The 21,575-nt window shown below is 42.6% G+C and overlaps 1 protein-coding gene across 1 annotated transcript in view; it reads right to left on the bottom strand.

The window, feature by feature from the left end:
* The window catches only part of SETD2 (SET domain containing 2, histone lysine methyltransferase), a 3,532,865-nt gene that overhangs the window by 1,088,266 nt on the left and 2,423,024 nt on the right, over nt 1-21,575 (bottom strand). The window contains exon 20 of the mRNA XM_044066027.1: nt 3,673-4,381. Within this exon, the coding sequence (XP_043921962.1) occupies nt 3,673-4,381 (709 nt within the window). The remainder of the gene's footprint in view (nt 1-3,672; nt 4,382-21,575) is intronic.

Below are 21,575 nucleotides of genomic sequence, written 5' to 3' on the forward strand. Positions count from 1 at the left end.
GGAGAAGCTCTTGCTGTAAGGCGACAACATAACTGCTACACCACTGCACAGCCTATTAATCTGTTCTTGTTCACATATAAAACAAAAAAGAAAATCACCAATGCGTACTGAATGTCCAGATAGGAAAAACAAAATCTCATAACAGAACACCAACTGGAAAACCACGGCAAAAATTTCACTTTAATAAAACTTAATAAATAAAAAAGGACAAGCGGTTTCACATACTGCTTCTTCAGATCCTATGCTCACATATACACTGCTTTGTGTTTGTTGTTGTATCTAGCCTGGGTCATGACTGAAAACTGTCCATTCTTTTGAAAGAGTTAATTTACCCAGTTAGCAAGGGGAGCAAATAAATGTGTAAATAAATGTCATGCAAAACTTGACTTCTTGGATCTGCTAAATCTGTAAATGTCAGGTACTGACAGCAACATTAAAAATGCAGGAAACCCAAAACTGAGGTGTGAGCTATGGAAATCTAGAAATATGTTTTAAAATGGTGAAATTACACTAAAGAGATGATGCATACACCAATTACTTAGTGCAGTAGTTTGTGACAAACTGTCTTACATGGGAGCTGTTTGCTGTTCTAAACGAGTTAAAGAATAATATTCGGAGACTCAACTCTGTGGGGCTACACGCAGAAAAAAAGTGCGTTTCTCTTTACTAATTTGGGGGGGGGTTAATGTTCTGATGATGTGCCGGAGGGTATTTTGCATCCCACAGTGCCTCCATTCTTTTATCTTCTTCCATCATGAGCATCTGTATACAGAAGATACAAAATGAATGGTAAAACACATCTTTCAATATAATCTTCCTCAACATATATACATAAGAGGCTGTCAGGGGGAAGACTAACAAAATGGTGCATCTGCAAAACAGACACCCTTAAGCCCTTGCAGGACCAATGGAGTCACAAAGGCACTTGCACTCCTTTGTACACGAAAGCTTTCATAGCAAATTTCTTGTCTATCTTTTTAGGAGCTCTACATATGAACACCTGAAATACTGTTTACTATCCATGCCTCCTACACTATTTTGTATGTATTTGGGCCTGGCCTGAAAATGGCCTCTGTGGATCACACTGTATCCCAGTCAACAAATTCAAATAAAGCAAAATACGCTGAATGTATTAATGCATCTTTTCAGTTTCAGACCCAGCTAAACTTTATCCTAAAACTAAATGCATTGTTTGTTTAGAAGCTTGTGATTTGTGCCCTTAGCAAGCAAGCTTTTTTTTTGAAGAAGAAGAAAACAACGTACAGACATACATACCCCCTTTACACAAAACATTCCAAAGGTGAAAATTTCTTAGGTGAAATAACTGTCCAAGCCACAAGTGCACTTGTTGACCTTTTCTGGGAACATCACTCTCAGAAAGACTTCCAAGTCACAGAATTATGGAGACAATCACAACACAATGCAAAAATAGTAGAGAGAGAAAAATCCTAAATTAGGTACTTATTGCAGCTCTTGGTGGTTGCCTTGGATGGTAACAACATAGATAAATTTCTGAAAGCCATGTGTGGCAAAAAAATGAAGATGGGGTTGAGCACCTCTCCATTTTATACCATGTGCCCACCACAGGAGGATAGCAGTCCTGTGCAGAGACTCCCAACATTTCAGGGAGTCAGAATGGATGGTTGGACATCTGTCTGCAGTCTAATCTAATAGGTGATTATCAAACCTGCTGCACTGAGCCATATGTTGAGCATCTACAGATTTGTGGAATTCTGCAGTTACCAGTGACAGACAGAAAAAGTAAAATAATTCTAGAAATGCAGTTCACTAACTTGGGAAGCTACTGAAATTACCATAAATTTCTATAGTGAGCAAATAACTGCTGGCAAGGAATAAAATTCAGTTGCTTTGAAATAAAATGCAACAATGCCCAGAACTTGATGTTAAACACGGGGTGGGTGGGGGTTACAATCCCTAGATCAGGTGAAAATGCTTAAAAAGATGCATCACACAAACACGCAAACAGTAAAATGCAAAGAAAGAGTGAGAAATAAGTTCTGGCCATGAATAGACTGAAAACAAACATGTTGTGCAGAGCTGCAGTGTAAAATGTAAGACACAGGAACAACCCAAAGGAAAAAAATGGCAACACACCTAGTACCAGGTCATATGTTGAACTCAGAAGGCAAATAATTGTTTCACGTTACAGAAGATATGCATATTACATGTGTAGAGTATTCCAAGCACCCTGAACTAATCCAACCTGACAGACAAGAGCAGTAATGATTGGTGCATTAATGTATTTATTATCAAGTTGGGAGACCTTACAATATCTCTACCAATGGATCACAAAATAGCAGTCAGGAATTCCGTAGATTTGTATGTAGGTGGGGATTCACACATGTAACTTTCAGTCTACACAATCTGCCATCTAACAGACATGGAAGAACTAACTATCCAAACAGAGAAAAATCTCATATGAAAGAACTGCAGAAAAAAGCTCTGAGAAGTCTCATATGTCAGTTCTGAATGCAATACAACCACTGCAGGAATGCATGTCAACTTAAAATATTAATATTAAAAGTAAAATAAATGCTTGAAAGAAATCAATAGACAGAAATATAAAAACTGTGGAAGACTAACACATCTGAAAGTCCAGGATAAAGTAAAGACACAAAAGCTATCTGGAAAACATGCAGCCTGAAGCTAAAGTAAATGGTTACACAAAAGAAACAGGGTCCTTTGTTATTTTTGCTGAAGAAAATTATACAGGAAGAATCTCAGCTCTAAGTCAACAAATGTAAAATAAAATAAAAGAAAAAGTTCCAGGAGGAAGAACAACCACATCTCAAAGCAAAGGTAGGCTTGCAGTGCAGTAAGAACTATCCAAAAAGAAAGGTCAAATGTCTAGAGTGGAGAGTTCTATTACAAACTACACATATGGAAAGGCTGGGGGAGGGGGGGGTTCAGTTACAATGATGGTCTGAGAATCATTCCTCTCAACATCTTAGTGCAAAAAAATCTGGACAAAGCCTGACAAAATGGGGGGGGGGGGGCAAAGGCCCCAAAAATATGGACATATTTTAAATATTGCTCTTATAAACTTAGAAAGCTGCTAGAGTAACAGGGTTTGATTTAACATACGTTTTCTAAAGGATTTGATGTCTGAAACACTTACAAGCTTCCTGTTTCTAATAGGGACATGGGCGGCAGACCAGGGGTAAATTTATAATTCCCCATCTACTGATCCAAGGTTTGCTTGAATAAGTGCAGGGAGGAACTCTGCTTCACACAGATGTGAAGCCTGTTCCAGAGACGTGGTTTAACCACTCATATCCAAGCTATTTCCCCTTTATGGTATCAAAACCTGTCAAACACATTCCGGATGTATGATTAGGCTTACAAATGCCCTTTACTGTCATTAGCCTAGTAATCATGCATGGACCTAGGAAAATTAATACTCATAACCACATGAAAAAGCTCAACATCTGTTCTGATTTCCTAATAGATGACAGTAAACATCTACATTACTAAAGCTTCATTTAATGCAGTAGTAAAGCTGTACAAAAATCATCTACTACAAATTAAACAGGATAAATTTGACATTAATATTAAAAAATTAAATCTGTGATGAATACAATTACACTAACTCATGCTGTGTACTGTCACCTCCTCTTAAAAAGGCTTATCTAGCACAATATAAAACATTACCTGTACTATTGGTTGTGTTGTCTGTGCATAAGGTGGTGTGATTCCATACAGGGGTGGAATTGTCTGCCCCTGAAAATATATTGGTGGCTGCGGTTGTACCCCTGAGTACTGCTGCTGTACTGGTACTGTCTGATGGCTTGACTCCCACGTACCATAACTTTGTCCAAGAACTTGTCCAGCACCTGGAACCTGCAAAGGCTCCACACTAGGCTCTTGAGGAATTACAGGTTCATTTGGTGGTATATATGGTTGTGGTGGGATATCCATTTGCACAGGTACTGGAGGAACTGCAGATATGGGTTGGGGTGTGATCGGAGAAGGTGATGCTGTAGACATAACTGGCTCCACTGGAAGTGTCATTAAAGGCAGTGGCGGTGGTGGTTCATATGCCATAGGTGAACAGGTGGTCTCCATATTAGGAGTAGGTAAAAGCACCTTTCCAGCATTTGGGTTAGTTGGGTCTACATATGTCTGCATTGGGTAGCCTGGAGGATATCCAACATAGCTCTGGTGAGGACTACTAAATGGCATTGTCTCAAAAGGTAAAGGTGAACCCATTCCTATGTTCTGCATATGTTGTTGCTGCTGCTGCTTTTGAGCCTCTCTCTGTGCCACTTCTTGTTCAAACAACTTCCGTCGTTCTTCAGTAGACAGCTTATTTCTATCTTTTTCACGTGCCTTCTTTTTGGAAGCTGTTGTTGCATCATACCTAAGGATGGACATAATATAACTCAATGAACAGACCACTCCACACACACGTATTAAAACCAGTAATATAAGAAATACCTTCAATAAAAGTAAAACTAAACCCGTTAGAAATAAAAACTGTCTGAAACTACACATTTCCCCACAGATATATAATATTATTTATTTATAGGCAAAGTCCAACTGGGCCATGAGAGACCCCTTTTCAGTGGAGGTCTGAGGAAAAAATTCCAAAAACATTCTCAAACGATATACTGTGATAAGTTACAGATGCAATTCACACATCATATAGAGAAATTTATTAAACAGAGCAGCTTAAATGTGAGCAAATGCAGATACAGAAATGAGAAGATACATACTGCACTTGCAATTTATGCAAAAAGAAATGTAAAAAAAGCATAAGGGAGTTCATTGGAAATATTTGCACTTGGTATCTGGTGAAATGGAGAGCATATAGACTTGCTAAAGGGCTGGAGAAGAATTAGGTTACTGGTATACAGACACTGGAGACAACAGGGAATTATTAAGGTAACTCAAGGTACACTCTAGCTATAGCAGTGGAACTTTATACCAGATACATAGATGATTTGTTTTTTCTGCGGTCTGGGGAATATTTAGAATTTGTAGACTTTGCCAATGACCTCAACGATACAACAGATTTTTTGTTCTTCAAAATAAGTGGATTTGGCAAACAAATTAATTTTTTGAATTTGGCGTTAAACATAGATCAAACTACTGGACAATTTATTAGTAACATATATAGAAAGTCTTGTTTCACAAATCAATACCTACACAAGGATAGTTTGCACCCAGCACACATGAAAAAAGGTGTAATTAAGGGGCAAATGATTAGACTGAGTAGGTTTAACATCTAAGGACAGTACTTTTTTCGATGAGTTGATGGTTCTTAGACAGTTGTTTATGCAGAGGGGCTATGATGAAAAATGGTTAGTGACAATAGAAAAAGAGGTTTCCACGGTGAGAAATGGTGTAGCAAAACCTATTCTCACTTGTAGAGACACACTGGTTGTCCCTCCAGTTTGTGTTTCAAACAGTAGGAACCAAAACACATAGGAATTCTACACTTCTTTTCCTTTGCCAATAGTAAATGAAATCTGGTGCATCAAGTAGGTGATAGAAAGAAATTGGAGAATTATTCTTGGCAATAAAGATTTAACTACACTGTTAGGCTTAAAACCAAGGTTTACATATAAGAAGGTCACCAACATAAAACAGATGTTGGAGTCATATAAAATAACACAAAGACAATATGAGGAAGGTTTGCACTAAAAAAAGGGACATTTGCATGTAAGAACTGCAAACAATGCATATTTATTAGTAATTCATCATTCATTAAAAAATGGAACATCTGGGTCAGACTTTTTGGGCTAACAAATACTTTAATTGTCACAGTGAGAATGTGGTGTATATTGCTACTTGTACATGCAAAAATTATTACATTGGTAAAACTAAAAGAATTTTAAAACGTAGGACATATGAACAAGTGTTGGCTATAAAGAAAAAAGACAAACAATTCATTAGCTAAACACGCATTTACTTGTAAGGACTAAGTTTGAATTTTTTGTTTTGGATTATATAGACAAGGGAACATTTACAGGGGATACAAACAACAAATTAGAGCAGAAGGAAGCTTTACGGCAGCTTCTATTTGGAGCTGACACTTTCCCTGGTCTAAATGACGTGATTAATATAAAGTGTTTTTTAGTCTATAGATAACCATTCACAGTTAGTATACATGCTCAAATATTTAATTTAATTTATTTCATTATATAACATATTATGTATTTTTATATGTACATGAATTTTTTAATATACATTTCATTAGAATTGATCAATTGTTTTGAATTTATAACAGTATTGTATAATTTGACGTTTATACTAAAAAGACTAAGAATATGATGATTGATTCATTACAGATACAATTTTTACTAAATTATGAAAGTTACATCACTTCCTGTCACTATGTATTTAAATGAGGGATAGGAAACTGTTTATTGTTTCTGATGAAGTTCACGTCATTAAAGTGGATAAAAGCGCTAAAGTTCATTTGCCTTGGAGTGGTTTTTCGGACTGGTTTCTGTGATTTTTTTTGTTCCAACTTATGAATATTAATTACATTAATAGACGATGATGACAGTTAAGGAGTTTCTAGCCAGAAGGGAACAAGCAGGCACACAGCCAAGAGACCAACAGATGGGGTTTAAGATTACCCTTGAAGAGCTTAATACTTGGTACTTTGTCTAAGAGATGAGGGTAAGGAATACCCTGTTGTGAATATGAAATGGAATACAGGGCATCCCCATAGGTATAGAAAGATTTTTTGTGAGGCTGCAAGGTATTTCTCTCTAGAACACAGTGGTCTAATGGCAGAGGTATGGCTGAGCATTTTCATGGTAAAATAGGATGTTGTGTGCAAATGTTGATTATGAAAAGGTTAGATAGTTAGGAAATGCAAATCAATTTAAAGTTCATAGGGCATTACAGTGCAGTTTTTACTGTAAGGTTGTGTCAAAGATTCAACCAACAAAGATATTTACAGACAGTGATGAGTTTTACTAGGCAGACAGAAAAATTTTATAACAGCCAAATTCAAACTGTCATCTTCCTGCTGTGCCTTTTTAAAGTTTATGCCATTTATCTGCAGGTCAGCTAGCTCCTGACTTTCCTTAAGATCAGTCCGTCATGAAACAGTAGGCACACTGCCTCTGCCCCACAAACACAGGCAGTGGAGTCCTCAATGCCCAACTATTCTCAGAAGGCAACTTAAACATTCATTAGTGTCAATTGCTACTTCTACCTTATTCTTCATTTCCTTCCTTTTTTTCTCTAGTTCCTTTCCTTTATGATCCTGATGCATAGAACCATCCAAACAATCCTTATTTTAAGATTTCTGTATTTTGGCTAAAAAAGAAAAACATTTAGGACTCTGTTCAAGTTTATCCTGGCTCTCCGTATATACTCCTTACATTTCAGATTTCCTTATATTGCTCTCTTCTCACTGAGTGACCACTAGGAAGAAATTGGACACTCATCTGTGCTAGCATGTCTGGCTAAAGTTTTGCACATAATTTCAGACTGGCCTGTGTGCCAGAATGACTAGCTAGGATGTTGTAGATGGGTTCTTGTATGTTGATTGGTACTCTGTACAGGATGTTTAAAGAACTGAACACTGTCCTTTTACATGGCTAACTGTGCATGTTTGTGATGGAGATTCTAAATGCAGACTGAGTCGGCTGATTTACAGATGATGTCATCAGAATGTTTCCAGTTGCTTTGTGTTTACTGTCAGAGACTGAAAGACAGGATGGAACATTAAAAACTGCTTGCTGATTAAGACTGGAATGAATATAAGAAATGGAACTGTGGGACAGTTAACCAAGCTTATAACAGCCTGCTGGAGACAGTTCAGTTGAGTTCAGAACACAAATTGTGGAGTACAGTTGACAGTTGAGTTGAGTTCAGTTCAGTCCAAACTTGTACTGAGCAGTGGACACCCAAAGGTCTCACCAAAAACTGTAAGTCTGCCTTTGCTTTGTTGTAATATTTAGTTTAGATCAGAGACTGTGTTTTGCTAAATGATGGAATTCTATCCTTCAGTATTAATTTATTTTGCTGGTAACTAAATTCTGTTTACTGAAATCATTGTTTTACATTTTTAATCATTTTGCTCATTATTAAATATTTTATTATCTTACATTGTGGCTGGTCAATCAGTGTATTCTTGAGTGATTTGAGTGTGGGAGGTTGGCATAATGGTTAAGGTGTTTACCAACAGACACAAGGTACAGGGTTTGATTCTCATATGGGGTAATTGGCTAGGCTTAAAATGGCCAGCAAAGGCAGTTAGCCTAGTACTAATCTATGGACCTATTATGCCTGCTTTGATAATTCCTGGGCCACTCCAAAAGCCTGGCTTGCTTTAGGTCATTTGCTACCATTTGTTTTTGATATCTGATTTTAATAATTGGTCACCCCTTTAAAGGGCATGTAGATGCCCTGATTGGTGGCAGCATTTTATTGTATTATGTGGGGGAAGGGACACAGCTGGAAATCTGTTTCAGGCTTTCGCAGAAGTGTTTGAAATGTGTGAGATTCAGTTCAAGTGAGAATTTTTCAGAGGCCTTAAGCTGGGACACATTGCTCTGGAGTGTGTAATAAGGAGTTACATTAGGGGTGGACAGAAGTATAGCGTGTTCCTGTTGTGCTCTTAGGGGAACATTGTGAAATATTATTCATATGTAAGCGAGTGTCTTACATTGGAGTAAGTACTGAGGATTGAAGTTCCTTCGTTACTGCCCCAGGATAATAGGGGATGTCACATATTGGTGGCAGTTCAGTGGGATATTAACCGGATGTCACATATCGGTGGCAGCTTAGTGGGATTTTTAATTGGACTTCACTAGCCTGTGGGTAGTTGTCAATAAGATTTTTGGTTTGTCCTGCTGGATTTTCAGCAGGACTTTTTGTGTGCCCTCTCAACAGCCACAAGCTACACATATAGAATTTTAATCCACCACAGTTTTATTTGTAGTTAGTCAGGGACAGCAGGCAAAGATGTCAGCAGAAAACTAGAATAAGCAGACAAGGAATCCATTGGATAAGGAGTATGAAAGCCAGAGGTCTGATGCATGCCAAGCTGACTAATGAAGCAATGACTTCAGTCTTACTTGTAGCCACAGCTTAGAAAAAAGAAGTTATGTACTCACTATAACTTTCCATGTTTGTAGTCCATCTCACCCTTCATTCTTACATATGGGTTCGGAGACGATCCTCTGCTCTAACTTGGCCAATTACAAAGCTCGAAGTCTCTCGGTTGGCTTGCGGCAAGATAAGTATCCCATAGTGCACTAGTAAGAATCCCCAAATCTTGTTTGCGGCTATCTAAAAAAGTGATAGAAGGTATTTCCACAAGGAACAACAAAGACGAAAGGTCTCCACCTTACAGAAGATAAATACCATCTTGTCTCTAGATCCTCCAAGGATACATGGACAGGGGAAGGTGGGTGGGTTCAAAAAATGAAGTGCGAGACAGACTACAAAAATGGAATGTTATGGCGACTACACAACTTCTTTAAGTTCTGTAGTCCTATCTCGCCTTCATTTTTACATATGGCCAGCGTCCCTAGCACCTTTTCCTCGGGTGCCTCACGAGAATATACTCCTAAGAACCGTGGAACCAAAGGAGCTCTACCCCTTGAGGCCAAATCCAATTTGTAATGAGTAATAAAGGTATGAGGGGTAGCCCAAGTTGCTGCTGCACATATACTGTCAACTGGGAATCTGGCTTGAAAGGCAGCAGATGTGGACACAGATCTGGTAGAATGAGCCTCAGTTTTAAGAGAGTTCCTTGCCATTGGAAGAGTAAATAAACAAAATCCAATTTGAAATCCAACTGATGTAATCTTAGACACTGGCATACCTTTTCTTGTCTCAGAAAAAGATATGAACAATTGGTCTGATCTACTAAGCTCCTTGGTTCTACGTAGATAGAACCTTAACTGTCTGTGAACATCAAGTTGATGAAACATATTCTGCACTGTTTGAATGATTAGGAAAGAAAACTGGCAGTTCGATAGGCTGATAAGATTAGAGAGCACACCTTGGGGATGAAGGATGGATTTGTATTAAGTGAAACTCTGTCTCTATGAAAGATCAAGTAAGGAGGTTTGACTGACCGTGCTTGTAACTCTGACACTCTTCTGGCGGATGTAAGAGCTACTAGAAAATTGGTCTTCCATGAAAGAAACTTCAATTCACAAGTATGTGCGGGTCCCAAAGGGCGGGGAAGTAAGTTCAGACAGAACAAAATTTAGATGCCAAGGAGATATAGGTTCCTGAAAGGGAGGTCTCGGCAAAGTAGTGCCTTTTAGGAAATATTTACACAATCTGTGAGCCATAACATTAGGTTCATGTTGTCCCAAATGAAAAATGGAGAAAGCTGCCAAATTAACTTAGATTGTAGCAGCAGCAGCTGATCCTTGATGAAAAAGTTCAGTTAGGAATTCTACCACCAAAGGAATGGAGGCTGTGTAAGGATCTAAGTTTTTTTCTTCTGCCCACATAGAAAATCTTTTCCATCTGCTAGCGTATAATTTTCTTGGAGAAGGCTTGTGGGAAGATGTGAGAATATGAGTAACTGCAGGTGAGAAATTATGATGCCTGATTAGGGATGGAAGTAGAGCAACCACGCTGTCAAGTTGAGGGTGTGGAGGCAGGGGTGGAAGGTGCCTGACGTGTGTCAGAAGGTCTGGCACTGGGTCCAGAGTCCATGGATCATCCAGAAGGTGAGAACCAAGAAAGGGGACCCAAATCTGACGAGGCCATTAAACAGTGATAAGAATCATTCTGCTTCCAAAGGTCTTTGCTTTCTGGAATCCTTTTGATATCAGCGGAAAGGGAAGGCATGCATAAAGAAGTCCCAGGGGCCAATTGTGAACAAGTGCAGCTCAGTGTCTCCCCCCCGGGGGGGGTAAGGGAGAAGTAGCTGCTGCATTTGGCGTTGATTGGACTGGCAAATGGATCGCAGCAAGGCTGTCCCCATTTGCAGAAAAACTGTTCGGCAACTTTCTGATTCAGAGACCACTCGTGAGACATCAAGATTGCCCTGCTGAGCTTGTCGGCTATCACACTGGTTGTCCCTGGGATATGCGTTGCAACTAGTAAGTGTTGGGAAGATATTGTCCACTGCCAAACACGAAGAGCCTCTCGACATAAGGATCTGATTCCTCCTTGTTTGTTTATATATCATACCAATGATGTACTGTCTGATTGGATTGCTATCGTTCCTAGAGGAAGAAAGTCAGGTAGTGCTTGCAACACTAGTAGCACTGCTCTCATCTCTAGGACATTATCCATGGCTACACAGTAGCAACGGGTTGGCGAGGAATGAAAGGGGTCCCTATAGTTAATCGGTATGAATCAACCAGGAATGAAAGGGGTCCCTATAGTTAATCGGTATGAATCAACCAAGGAAGGTCCTTTTTGCAAGATTCCATTATCAAAATAGGATGAGACAGAGGCAAAGGTTGGAGACCATAAAAGAGTAACCACTGAAGGATTCTTGTATGTAATCTGGCTAGTGGAACTAGTGTTATAGTAGAGGCCATGGTTCCTAAACATTTGAGCACTGTCTTGGCTTTGCCTCTGTGTTGGGGAAGTAAGACTGTGCTTGTTTTTTCATATTTTCTATTCTGTTTGCACGAAGACGAGCCACCATGGCGACCATGTCTATTTCTGCACCTATAAAAGTCACATATTGAGAGGGCGACAAAGAAGACTTTTCCCAGTTTAGCTTAATCCCTAGCTGAGTGCAGAGTTGGATGGTTGAATCCCTGGTTGTAGAAGTAGGTGCCTGGTAGTGGCAGTGAAGAGCCAGTCGTGCAGGTACAGAAAAACTTGGAATCCAAGATGTCTCAAGTGAGCTGTCACTACTGCAATGCATTTGGTGAACACCCTGGGGGCTGTGGTGAGATCAAAGGGCAGAGCATGAAACTGGTAATGACTGGCTCCCATCCGGAAGTGCAAATCACTCCTCGATGCTGTGTCCATTTTAATGTGGTAGTATGCATCTTGGAGGTCTATGGAGCACATCCAACTGTCATTCCCTAAAAGAGGGAGTTACACACTGCAGTGTTACTATTCGGAACTTGGACTTCTTCACTGATTCATTTAATTTGCTGAGATCCAAAATGGGCCTCCAGTAACCTGTTTGTTTTGGCACTAAAGAATATGGAGTAAGTTCTGAATTCTACCTGGTCTGTGGGGATTATTTGGATGACTCTTTTGAAGCAACTTTTGAACTTCTACAGTTGCTAGATCCCTGTGATTGGGTGGAACATCTGGGATTTTCTTGGTGGTATGAGGTGGAAAAGAGAAGGGTATGGAGTATTATCTGGAAATTATTCTTTGTACCCACTTGTCTTGGGTGATGCTGTGCCAGTCTTCTGGATAAAAAGATAAGCGACCCCTGACTGGCTCCACAGAAGTGCAACCGGGACCCACTTCAGGAGCACTGAGGGAAGTCCACAAAAGGAATTGCAGCCACCCTGGTTTTGTGGACCCTCCCCCCCCCCCCCCGCATCTAGGGCGATATCTACAATTACTTCCTCTTCTGCCTCTGAAAGAGGAATCATCCTGTGCATCCGGGAAAAATCTCTGAGATTTCTTGAACCACATTTTCCCACCTCTCTGACCCTTAGGGTATGCTCTAGAAGGGATGGAAAAACATACTCCCACAGCAGAGAGAGTTTTCCCTTCCTGCTCGCACCTGGTGAGTGTATCCTTTACCTTTGGTCCAAACAGAGAGGAATCGTGAAAGTAAAAGTCATGGTAAAAGTAGATTTGAAGGGCTCCGCATAGTTACATAAATGCATCCAGGAGTGTCTCCTAAGGGAAACTCCTGAACCCACTGCCCGAGTCGCTCCATCTGCTGCTATATCATCAGCCTCATGGAGGAGTTAACAATAGAGTTTAAGGTGGACAACTGAGCAGTAATCTTCTCAGGGACTCCTTCAGCTAATGTACCTTGGAGAGCATATCCTAGCTCCTTTAGGAGATCTCTTTGAAACCTAGTAAAATGGGTGAGTTAATTCAGCAATCTGAGTGTAAACGCCGCTGAAGAGAAGATACGCTTCCCGTATCTATCCATCATTTGAAACTCTTTGTTCGGTGGACGGACAGATGGTCTCCGCTAGTTTCTTTTTTGTAGCTGCCACCATCACCATGGCATCTACAGGCACACCTTTAAAAAGTCTTAGTCTTTGTGGGCTGAAAGAAATTTGTTGGCCCTTCTGGGGACTGGTTCCACAGAATCAGGAGTTTCCCACACCTTTCGACTAACTAGGTCCAAGAGGTCATCGAAAGAGTCTGAAGGTTGAGACCCAAAAGCCTTCAGGTACACTGACTCCTCAACAGAAGGGGTGATAGTGGGCCAGCCGCCTCTCTGTTTCAAGATCTCTAGGATATCTACAAAGGAGATATCATGAGAGGACGACCGAGGGGACCCTTCTGACTCCTCGAGGTCAGTGTCAGAGGCGATGGAATCATCAGGGGAGTCTACATGCTTCCTCTTGTAAGTTCCCTACCGAGGGGGCTCCACAGAAGGGTATTGTGGGGAGGTCTCTGAAGACTGGGGGCCACCCAACGGGGCCTCTTGAGGCTGTGGGACTCGGCTGCCAAAAGAGATGGTGCTGAGACAGAGGCCGGAGCTTGAGGGGGGGGGAGAGCATCTGTACCCTTGTGCAGAGGTGAAAAGCTAGACAACATGCTCATCATCTTGAATGCAGATCTCTCTGGCTCAGAGGACAGTCCCGGTTCCGAGGAAGCGGAAGTAGACCTCAGCTCCAAAGCGATCAGCTCAGAGACAGATGTAGGATCTGAGCTCAGCCTAGTTGACGCACAGAGAGGTAGGCTCAGAACCAAAAAAAGTCCAGGTCCAAGCATCCCTTTCTGGGCCGACTGGTGAGCTTCGGCTCCTAAACACCAAGGATGATGATGAAGGTGTCAGAGCTGAATCTGGCTACCAGACAGACACGAGAGGTGCTGGAACCGAGGGTTCCACAACAAGTGTAACCGAAAGATTTGGCTCTGAAGGACCAAAATGGCTCGAAAGAGTAACAGCAACAGGGAGTATGGCCTTAGACAACTCCGGAACCGATTGGGTTGGAGCCGGCAACAAATTAGCTAGCGCCGACTTCAACAGTCTAAGCACTACACCTTCTCTACATCTTCTTCAGAAAGACTCTTGGAGGACATAGAAGATAAGATAGGTGACTTAGATCTCAGCAAAATGGGAGATATGAGAGTTGGGGAGACTAGCAATAATTCGCTAGACTGGCTCAGAGGTAGATGTTCAGTAGTCGGTTCCGAAAAACTTGGGGCCGACACTGGAGTGTCTAAATCGAAAACCTCCACCGGCTCAGAGGACAGTGGAGCCGAACAGATAGGACTGTCCAATTTTGAGATTTTCTGAGGAGGTCCAGATAACAGTCCGTGTAGGAGAATGAGAAGTTATGTACCTACCATAACGTTCCATGTTAGTTGTCTTCTCTCGCCTTCTTTCTTGCTTGATGGGTTCGGAGCCGATCCTCGGCTCCGACTCTGCACTTACAAAGCTCGAGAGTCACTTTTACCAGCTCGAGGCAGCCCCATACCCCGTGATGCAAGGCGGTAAGTACCCAGATCTCGTTTGATGACAAAAGGGAATAGCACCTAGCATAATAACTTCCCAAAGGAAGAAAGAAGAAGAGAAATAAACCTGTAGGATGGTAGAAAGACCAGCTCTGTATGGTCTTCAGAACTATCATTCTTTGTAGAGAAAGGTCTGTCCAGGCCTGGGGGAAGGAGGGAGGGTCGCAAGAAAGAAGGCGAGAGAAGACAACTAACATGGAACGTTATGGTAGGTACATAACTTCTCAATGTTAAGTTGTCAATCTCGCCTTCATTCTTGCTTGATGGGACCGCGTCCCTAGCACCTCTATCCTGGGTGGCTCAATGGAACAGACTCTTGAGGACGGTAGAGCCAAAACTGGCTCTGTCCCTGGAGGCCAAATCCAATTTGTAATGGGAAACAAATGTATGAGGAGTGGCCCAAGTGGCCGCTGCACAAATAGTGTCTAAAGGAAGTCTAGCTTGAAAGGCTGTAGAAGTAGCTAAGCTTCTGGTTGAATGTGCTTTAGGTTTTGAGCACAGCTGTTTTCCCCTGAGCCGATAAATTTCAGAGATGACAGAAGAAAGCCATCTAGATAAGGTCACTTTTGAGACAGGAAGGCCTTTCTTGTTATCAGCATAGGAAACAAAGAGTTGATCGGATTTCCTGAATTGTTTTGTTCTGTCCAAATAATATCTGAGTTGGCGGTGGACATCAAGATAATGTAGTTTTTGTTCCGATTTGTTTGAATAGTTTGGAAAAAATACAGGGAGATCAATGGCTTGACTCAAATTAGTCTTTGAGGCGACCTTAGGCAAAAAGGTCGGATTAGTTCTCAATGATACTCTGTCTTTGTGGAAGACCAAATAGGGGGGGCGAACAGATAGAGCATGAAGTTCAGACACCCTCCTAGCCGATGTAATAGCTACCAGGAATAAAGTTTTCCATGAAAGAAATTTCAGGGAACAAGAAACAGCTGGCTCGAAGGGGGGAAGAATCAAGGATGTCAGCACTAAATTTAAGTCCCATTGAGAAGGAGGACTCCTGACTGGAGGCTTCAGGAGGAAAATTCCTTTCAAGAAGGCTCTACAAAGCCTGTGGGACATGATGATGTGATCTGCGAACCCGACATGAAAGTTCGAGATAGCAGCCAACTGAACTCTAACTGTGGAAGAAGAGGAGCCCGCGTGAAAAATCTCCGCTAAGAAATCCAAAACTGCTTGAAATGGAGCAGTGAAGGGATCAATATTCTTGGCTTTAGCCCAATAAGAGAAACGTTTCCATTTGCTTGTATAAATCCTCCTGGTAGAGGATTTTAAAGAAGCTAGGACATTTATGTGCAGGTGGTATTCGAAAGGTTGCCACGTCCCATGAACCATCCTGCCCTGATAATGACCCCCCCACCCGATCAGGGAGGCATCTGTGGTGACAGTGGCTACCGGGGATGGGGGTACAAAGTGTCTGCCTTGGTGAATCTGGGGAGAAGTGATCCACCAAGCAAGATGATTCTTGCAAATCTGGGTCACCAGTATTTGGTGACGCATTGGAAGTTGTTGGTAAGACCACTGAGTGAACAACATCCATTGAAGAAGGCGCATGTAGAAGCGAGCCAGGGGAAGAGTAATGGCCGCAGCCATGAGGCCTAATACCTTTAAAACCATTCTGGCCTGTACCTTCTTGTTGGCTAGAATGATCCTGACATGACTTTGAATGTCTGAAATTCTTTGATATGTAAGGGTAGCTGACATCCGAACAGTGTTTAAGTTTACGCCTATGAAAGTAATAGACTGGCAGGGCGATAAGGATGATTTTTCGGAGTTGATCGAGATGCCCAATTGAGAACAAAGATTTACAGTGTAATCCCTGGCTTGAACAAGCTGATGCCTGGTGGTGGCTGAAAGGAGCCAGTCGTCGAGATACGGAAACACCTGGAATCCTTGACGTCTCAGGTGAGCCGTGACCACTGCCATACATTTGGTGAACACTCTGGGGGCTGTAGTGAGACCAAAGGGCAGGGCTCTGAACTGGAAATGACTGGACCCCAGCCGAAAGCGGAGAAATCTCCCAGAGCGTCTGTGAATTTTTATGTGATAGTACGCATCCTGAAGATCTATTGAGCACATCCAGTTGTCCTTCTGTAAGAAGGGCAGAATTGACTGAAGAGTGACCATTCGGAATCTTGTCTTCCTCACAAACTTGTTGAGTCTGCTGAGATCCAATATTGGTCTCCAGTCTCCCGTCTTTTTGGGGACCAAAAAGAACCTTGAGTAGATTCCGGGCTCTGAATGATCTGTTGTAACTGGCTGAATGGCTCTTTTTTGCAGTAGTTTTAAGACTTCTAACTCTGCAATTTCCCTTAGACCGGGTGGTACATCTGGAAGGGAATTTGAGTGATAGAAAGGACTTTCCTTGAAAGGAATTTTGTAACCCTCGGATATGATCGACTGTACCCATCTGTCTTGAGTGAGGGAACGCCAGGCTTCTGGGTACAGCGATAGTCTTCCCCCGACTGCCTCCAAGGACGGACAGTCAGGCAACATCTCAGGGATGCTGAAAGGGCTTGTCAGAGAGGCTCTCTGCTTCCCTGGTTTTGTGGACCCCCTCTGCCTCTAGAGCGGCGTCTGTTGTTGTTACCCCCTCTGCCCCTAGGGGTAAACTGACCACGTGAATCCGGCGTGACTCCTTGGGATTTGCGGAACCACATTTTACCACCCTTCTGCCCTTTGGGGTAAGGTCTAGAAGGGGTGGAAAAACAGACTCCTACGGCAGAAAGAGTTTTGCCGTCCTGCTCACACCTGGTCAACGTTTCTTTCACTTGAGGGCCAAACAAAGATGACCCATCAAAGGGAGACTTTGTGAAGGACGCCTTAAAGGGATCTGCAAAATTACAGAGCCGCATCCAGGCTTGGCGTCTAAGAGCCACCCCTGTACCTGCGGCCCTACTCGCTCCATCAGCAGCATATGACATCAGTCGCATGGAGGAGTTAGCAATAGAATTAAGGGTTCCTAGCTGCGAAGCAATTTTTCCTTGAGCCCCTGCAGCTGTAGGATCCTGTACTACTTCACCTAGCTCCTTAAGGATATCCCTCTGGAGTCTGGTGAAGTGACATAGGTAGTTCAGCGAACGCATAGCAAAGGTCGCTGAAGAGAACATCCGCTTACCATATCTATCCATGGTCCTAGAGTCCTTATTAGGAGGATGGACAGGTACGGAAGGATCTGCAAGTTCCTTCTTAGTGGCAGCCGCCATCACCATGGCATCAGCGGGGACACCTTTTGCGAGGAAATGCTTGTCCGCCGGGGCAGTAATAAACTTAGAAGGCCTCCTAGAGACAGGCTCTACAGAGTCAGGACCAGCCCACGCCTTTCGAGCAATAACCTGCATAAGGGGGTCGAAAGGCGGAGACACCCAGGAGGTGGAGGACCGAGATCCAAACGCCTCCAGGTATACTGACTCATCCTCAGAGGGATTATTGGTGGGCCAGTTTCCCCTCTGTCTAAGGAGTTCTAGTATGTCTGAGAAGGAGACATCCTCAGAGGGGGATCTTGGGGATCCCTCTGACTCATCTAAGTCAGTATCTGAAGTGATAGACTCGGGGGAGTCTACGTGTTGCCTCTTACAGGTCCTCTTCCGTGGAGGATCTCCCGACAAATCAGGAGAATCCTCGGAAGAGGGGGTTCTTCCCAGTGGGGAAACCTGAGGCGGAGGATCTCTGGGTCCAGGAGCAAGAGAAGTGGCAGAGATGTCAACAGGCACCATAGAGGGAGGAGCTAAGGGAACAGACTGCTGGCTGAGTCCAGTGGCCAGTACACTCTTCATCACCTCGAAGGCTCCCCTCCCAGGGAGGTCCGAGAGAACCCGTTCCGAAGAGCCAGGAACTCCAGGACCCACCGAAAGGGAAGGCTCCGAGGCAGATGTTGGAGCCGAGCTCACCAAGGCCGAGGCTCCAAGGGGAAGAGTGGGGTCGGACAAGGGTCCAATGCCACTCACCCCCTCGGAGGAGACCAGGGAAGCCCGACCACCGAATCCCTCTAAGGAAGGTCTCGAAGAGGAGATAAGAGTAGAGGCTGAAGGAGCAGAAGGGGGTATCTGTCCCTCAGCCGTAGCAGAAACTATTCCCGAAGACTCCAACTCCAAGCTCTGGGGAAGAGTCGAAGGAGGAACTGCAATGGGGTGTGGGCTAATAGTCGTCTGTTGAGACGGACTATGTAGCATTTGGGCCAGTGCCTGAGATTTTAATAATCTACTGACCATCCTCTCTAAATCATGGTCAGAAAGCCTGGATGACCTTGAAGATCGACTCCGATGGCTCCGCTCCGAGTGGAGAGGAGAAGCAGGAGCCGAGAGTATCGGCTCCAAGGAAGGGGACCTAGACCTCTTCCTCGAAGGAACCATCGGAGCCGATGAAACCATAGAAGCTGTCGGAGCCGACAACTTATCGGCACCGACAGTTAGCTTCGATGCATCGGCTCCAGCCGGAGCCGATACAGCCATAAAGGTAAGGGTGTCGGAGCCGATCGGAGCCGACACCGAAGCCTGAGCCACATGGTGGTCGGAACCGATCGGAGCCGACACCGAGCTGGACGAACCAGAATCGGCACTGATAGCCATCGGTGCCGAAGGTTTGTGTAAACCAAAATCGGCTCTAGCCGGAGCCGATCTCGACTCTGAAAGAGTCGGAGCCGAGGCCACAGGCTTGGACACAGAAGCCTGGGCCTTGGAAGACTTAGAAGTCTTAGATGGAGCCGACTTAGCCGGAGAGCCCTCCGGCAGAAACCTCAAAATCAATTTATTTCTTCTCTCCTGCAGGACTCTCTGGCTAAAAGAATGACATATAGCACAGGTGTCCTGCAGGTGAAGAGGCCCCAGGCAGTAAAGGCAAGAAGTGTGACCGTCTGTCAGAGACATCTTCTGACAGCACGAGTCACACTTCTTAAAGCCTGAGACCCTTTCCTTAGACATGGTGAAATAAAACACACACAACAACACCAGTCCAAGAAATTATATTAAATATCCCAATCTATCAATAACACACACACCCTAACAAGGGGGGGGATGGGATGGGAGAAGGTCTGACTAAAAGTTTTAAGGAGACAGGGAAATACTAGTCAGAATGGGACTAAAACTGGATTAAAACTATTAATTTTAAAGTTTTAGAAGAAAAAGGGGCAAAAACAGTAATGTAAAAATCACTTACCAGGAGCTGGTAAAAGGAGGACCTCATCAGCGAAGCGGCAAACGAGATCTGGGTACTTACCGCCTTGCATCATGGGATATGGGGCTGCCTCGAGCTGGTAAAAGTGACTCTCGAGCTTAGTAAGTGCCGAATCGGAGCCGAGGATCGGCTCCGAACCCATCAAGCAAGAATGAAGGCGAGATTGACAACTTAACATGGTCTCTTGGCCGACGTCACCTTCTCTCTCTCTTTGAAAAAGGAGATCTGGAATGTGAAGATTAAGAGCTGGCTAAATCCTCCTCAAAGGAAGGCTTAAGGAGACATTTCAAGATCAATTTTTTCTTCCTTTCCTGGAGAACTAGAGAACTGAAGGAGTGAAAGAAAGAACATGTTTCCTGGAGATGTATGGCACCGAGAGAGTAAACAATTACTATGTCCGTCAGTTATTGACATTTCTTGAAAGCATTTGAGACATTTTTTAAAACCGAAGGTTTATGATCCTTAGACTCCTTAGAAATGTTTACACTTACACAAACACAAGGGAAAAGCAGAGAGGACAAGGTCCTCTAACTAAAACAGGACTAGCCCTACAAGAATCACTACACACAAAGAAAAACCAACAGAGGACTAGGTCCTCTAACAAACGGGCCTAGCTCTGCTCAAGAACAACACACAAAGATGAGGAAAAAACAGAAGACTAGGTCCTCTAAATTAAATGGCCCAATCCATAAATGAAGAAGCTACCAAATATTGCAAAAAATTCAACATGCTAATTACTAGCTAATAAGAATTAGTAAAACACACTGCACACAGCTATCAATTATAGTAAAATTCTAGTGGAAAATACAATTCAGGATCAATATTGTTCCTTTCCTGGAGAACTCGAGAACTAAAGGAGTGAAAGAAAGAATAGGTCCTAACCCAAACACGGACCTGAGCGAAGATATGTAAATATACTAAAATAGCACACAAGAAAGGGATACCATTCAGGGAACAAAAAGCAACAGCCAACAAGTTTTAAATAACTTCACAAATTTTGAAAATACACACTACCATTTTCTATCTAAAATAACTACGACTAAGCTATGTAAAGTAAGCTAATGCTATTATGACATTTATCACTATGAGCAATAATAACGAAGAAAAATCCACCTTAGTCACAACGAAGAAAGAGAGCACTTCTAAACTCGTAGAAGCGGAAAACAAAATCTGAGAATTCTTACTAGTGCATTACGGAATACCTACCTTGCCACAAGCCAACTGAGAGACTTCGAGCTTTGTAATCGGAGACGAGAATCGTCTCTGAACCGCTATGTAAGAATGAAAGCAAAATAATACTACAGAAGATGAACAGTTGCGTAAAATCTTACCATAACGATCAATGTCCTTCTCTTCCATGTTGCAGTATTCATAACCTTTGGGTTATCTTCTGCTTAGCGACCTGATCGTCCGGCCAGTATACAAAAGCTTTATTGACTGCAAGGCACTTGGCACGTCTGACATTAGCAGTAGGGTGCATGGGCCATAAAACTGACGTCTGCACGTACCTCTTCAAAACTAAGCAGCCCAGTGGGACCCCAGTTCTAGGATAGCTGCACAAGTCCTGTGTCATCAAACAAGGCACTGTGCGTCTCTCTCTCTTTTACATATCCGTAAATATCTGTATGTATATATATATATATATATATATATATATATATATATATATATATGTGTGTGTGTGTGTGTGTGTGTATATGTGTGTGCATATATATATATATATATATATATATATATATATATTTATTTACATACGCATACACACAGATATATATATATATATATACATATATTACACACACACACATATATAT

This window comes from Protopterus annectens, chromosome 3.part0 (genome assembly GCF_019279795.1).
Source record: "Protopterus annectens isolate FY-2018-M chromosome 3.part0, PAN1.0, whole genome shotgun sequence".
NCBI classification, from domain to species: domain Eukaryota; kingdom Metazoa; phylum Chordata; order Ceratodontiformes; family Protopteridae; genus Protopterus; species Protopterus annectens.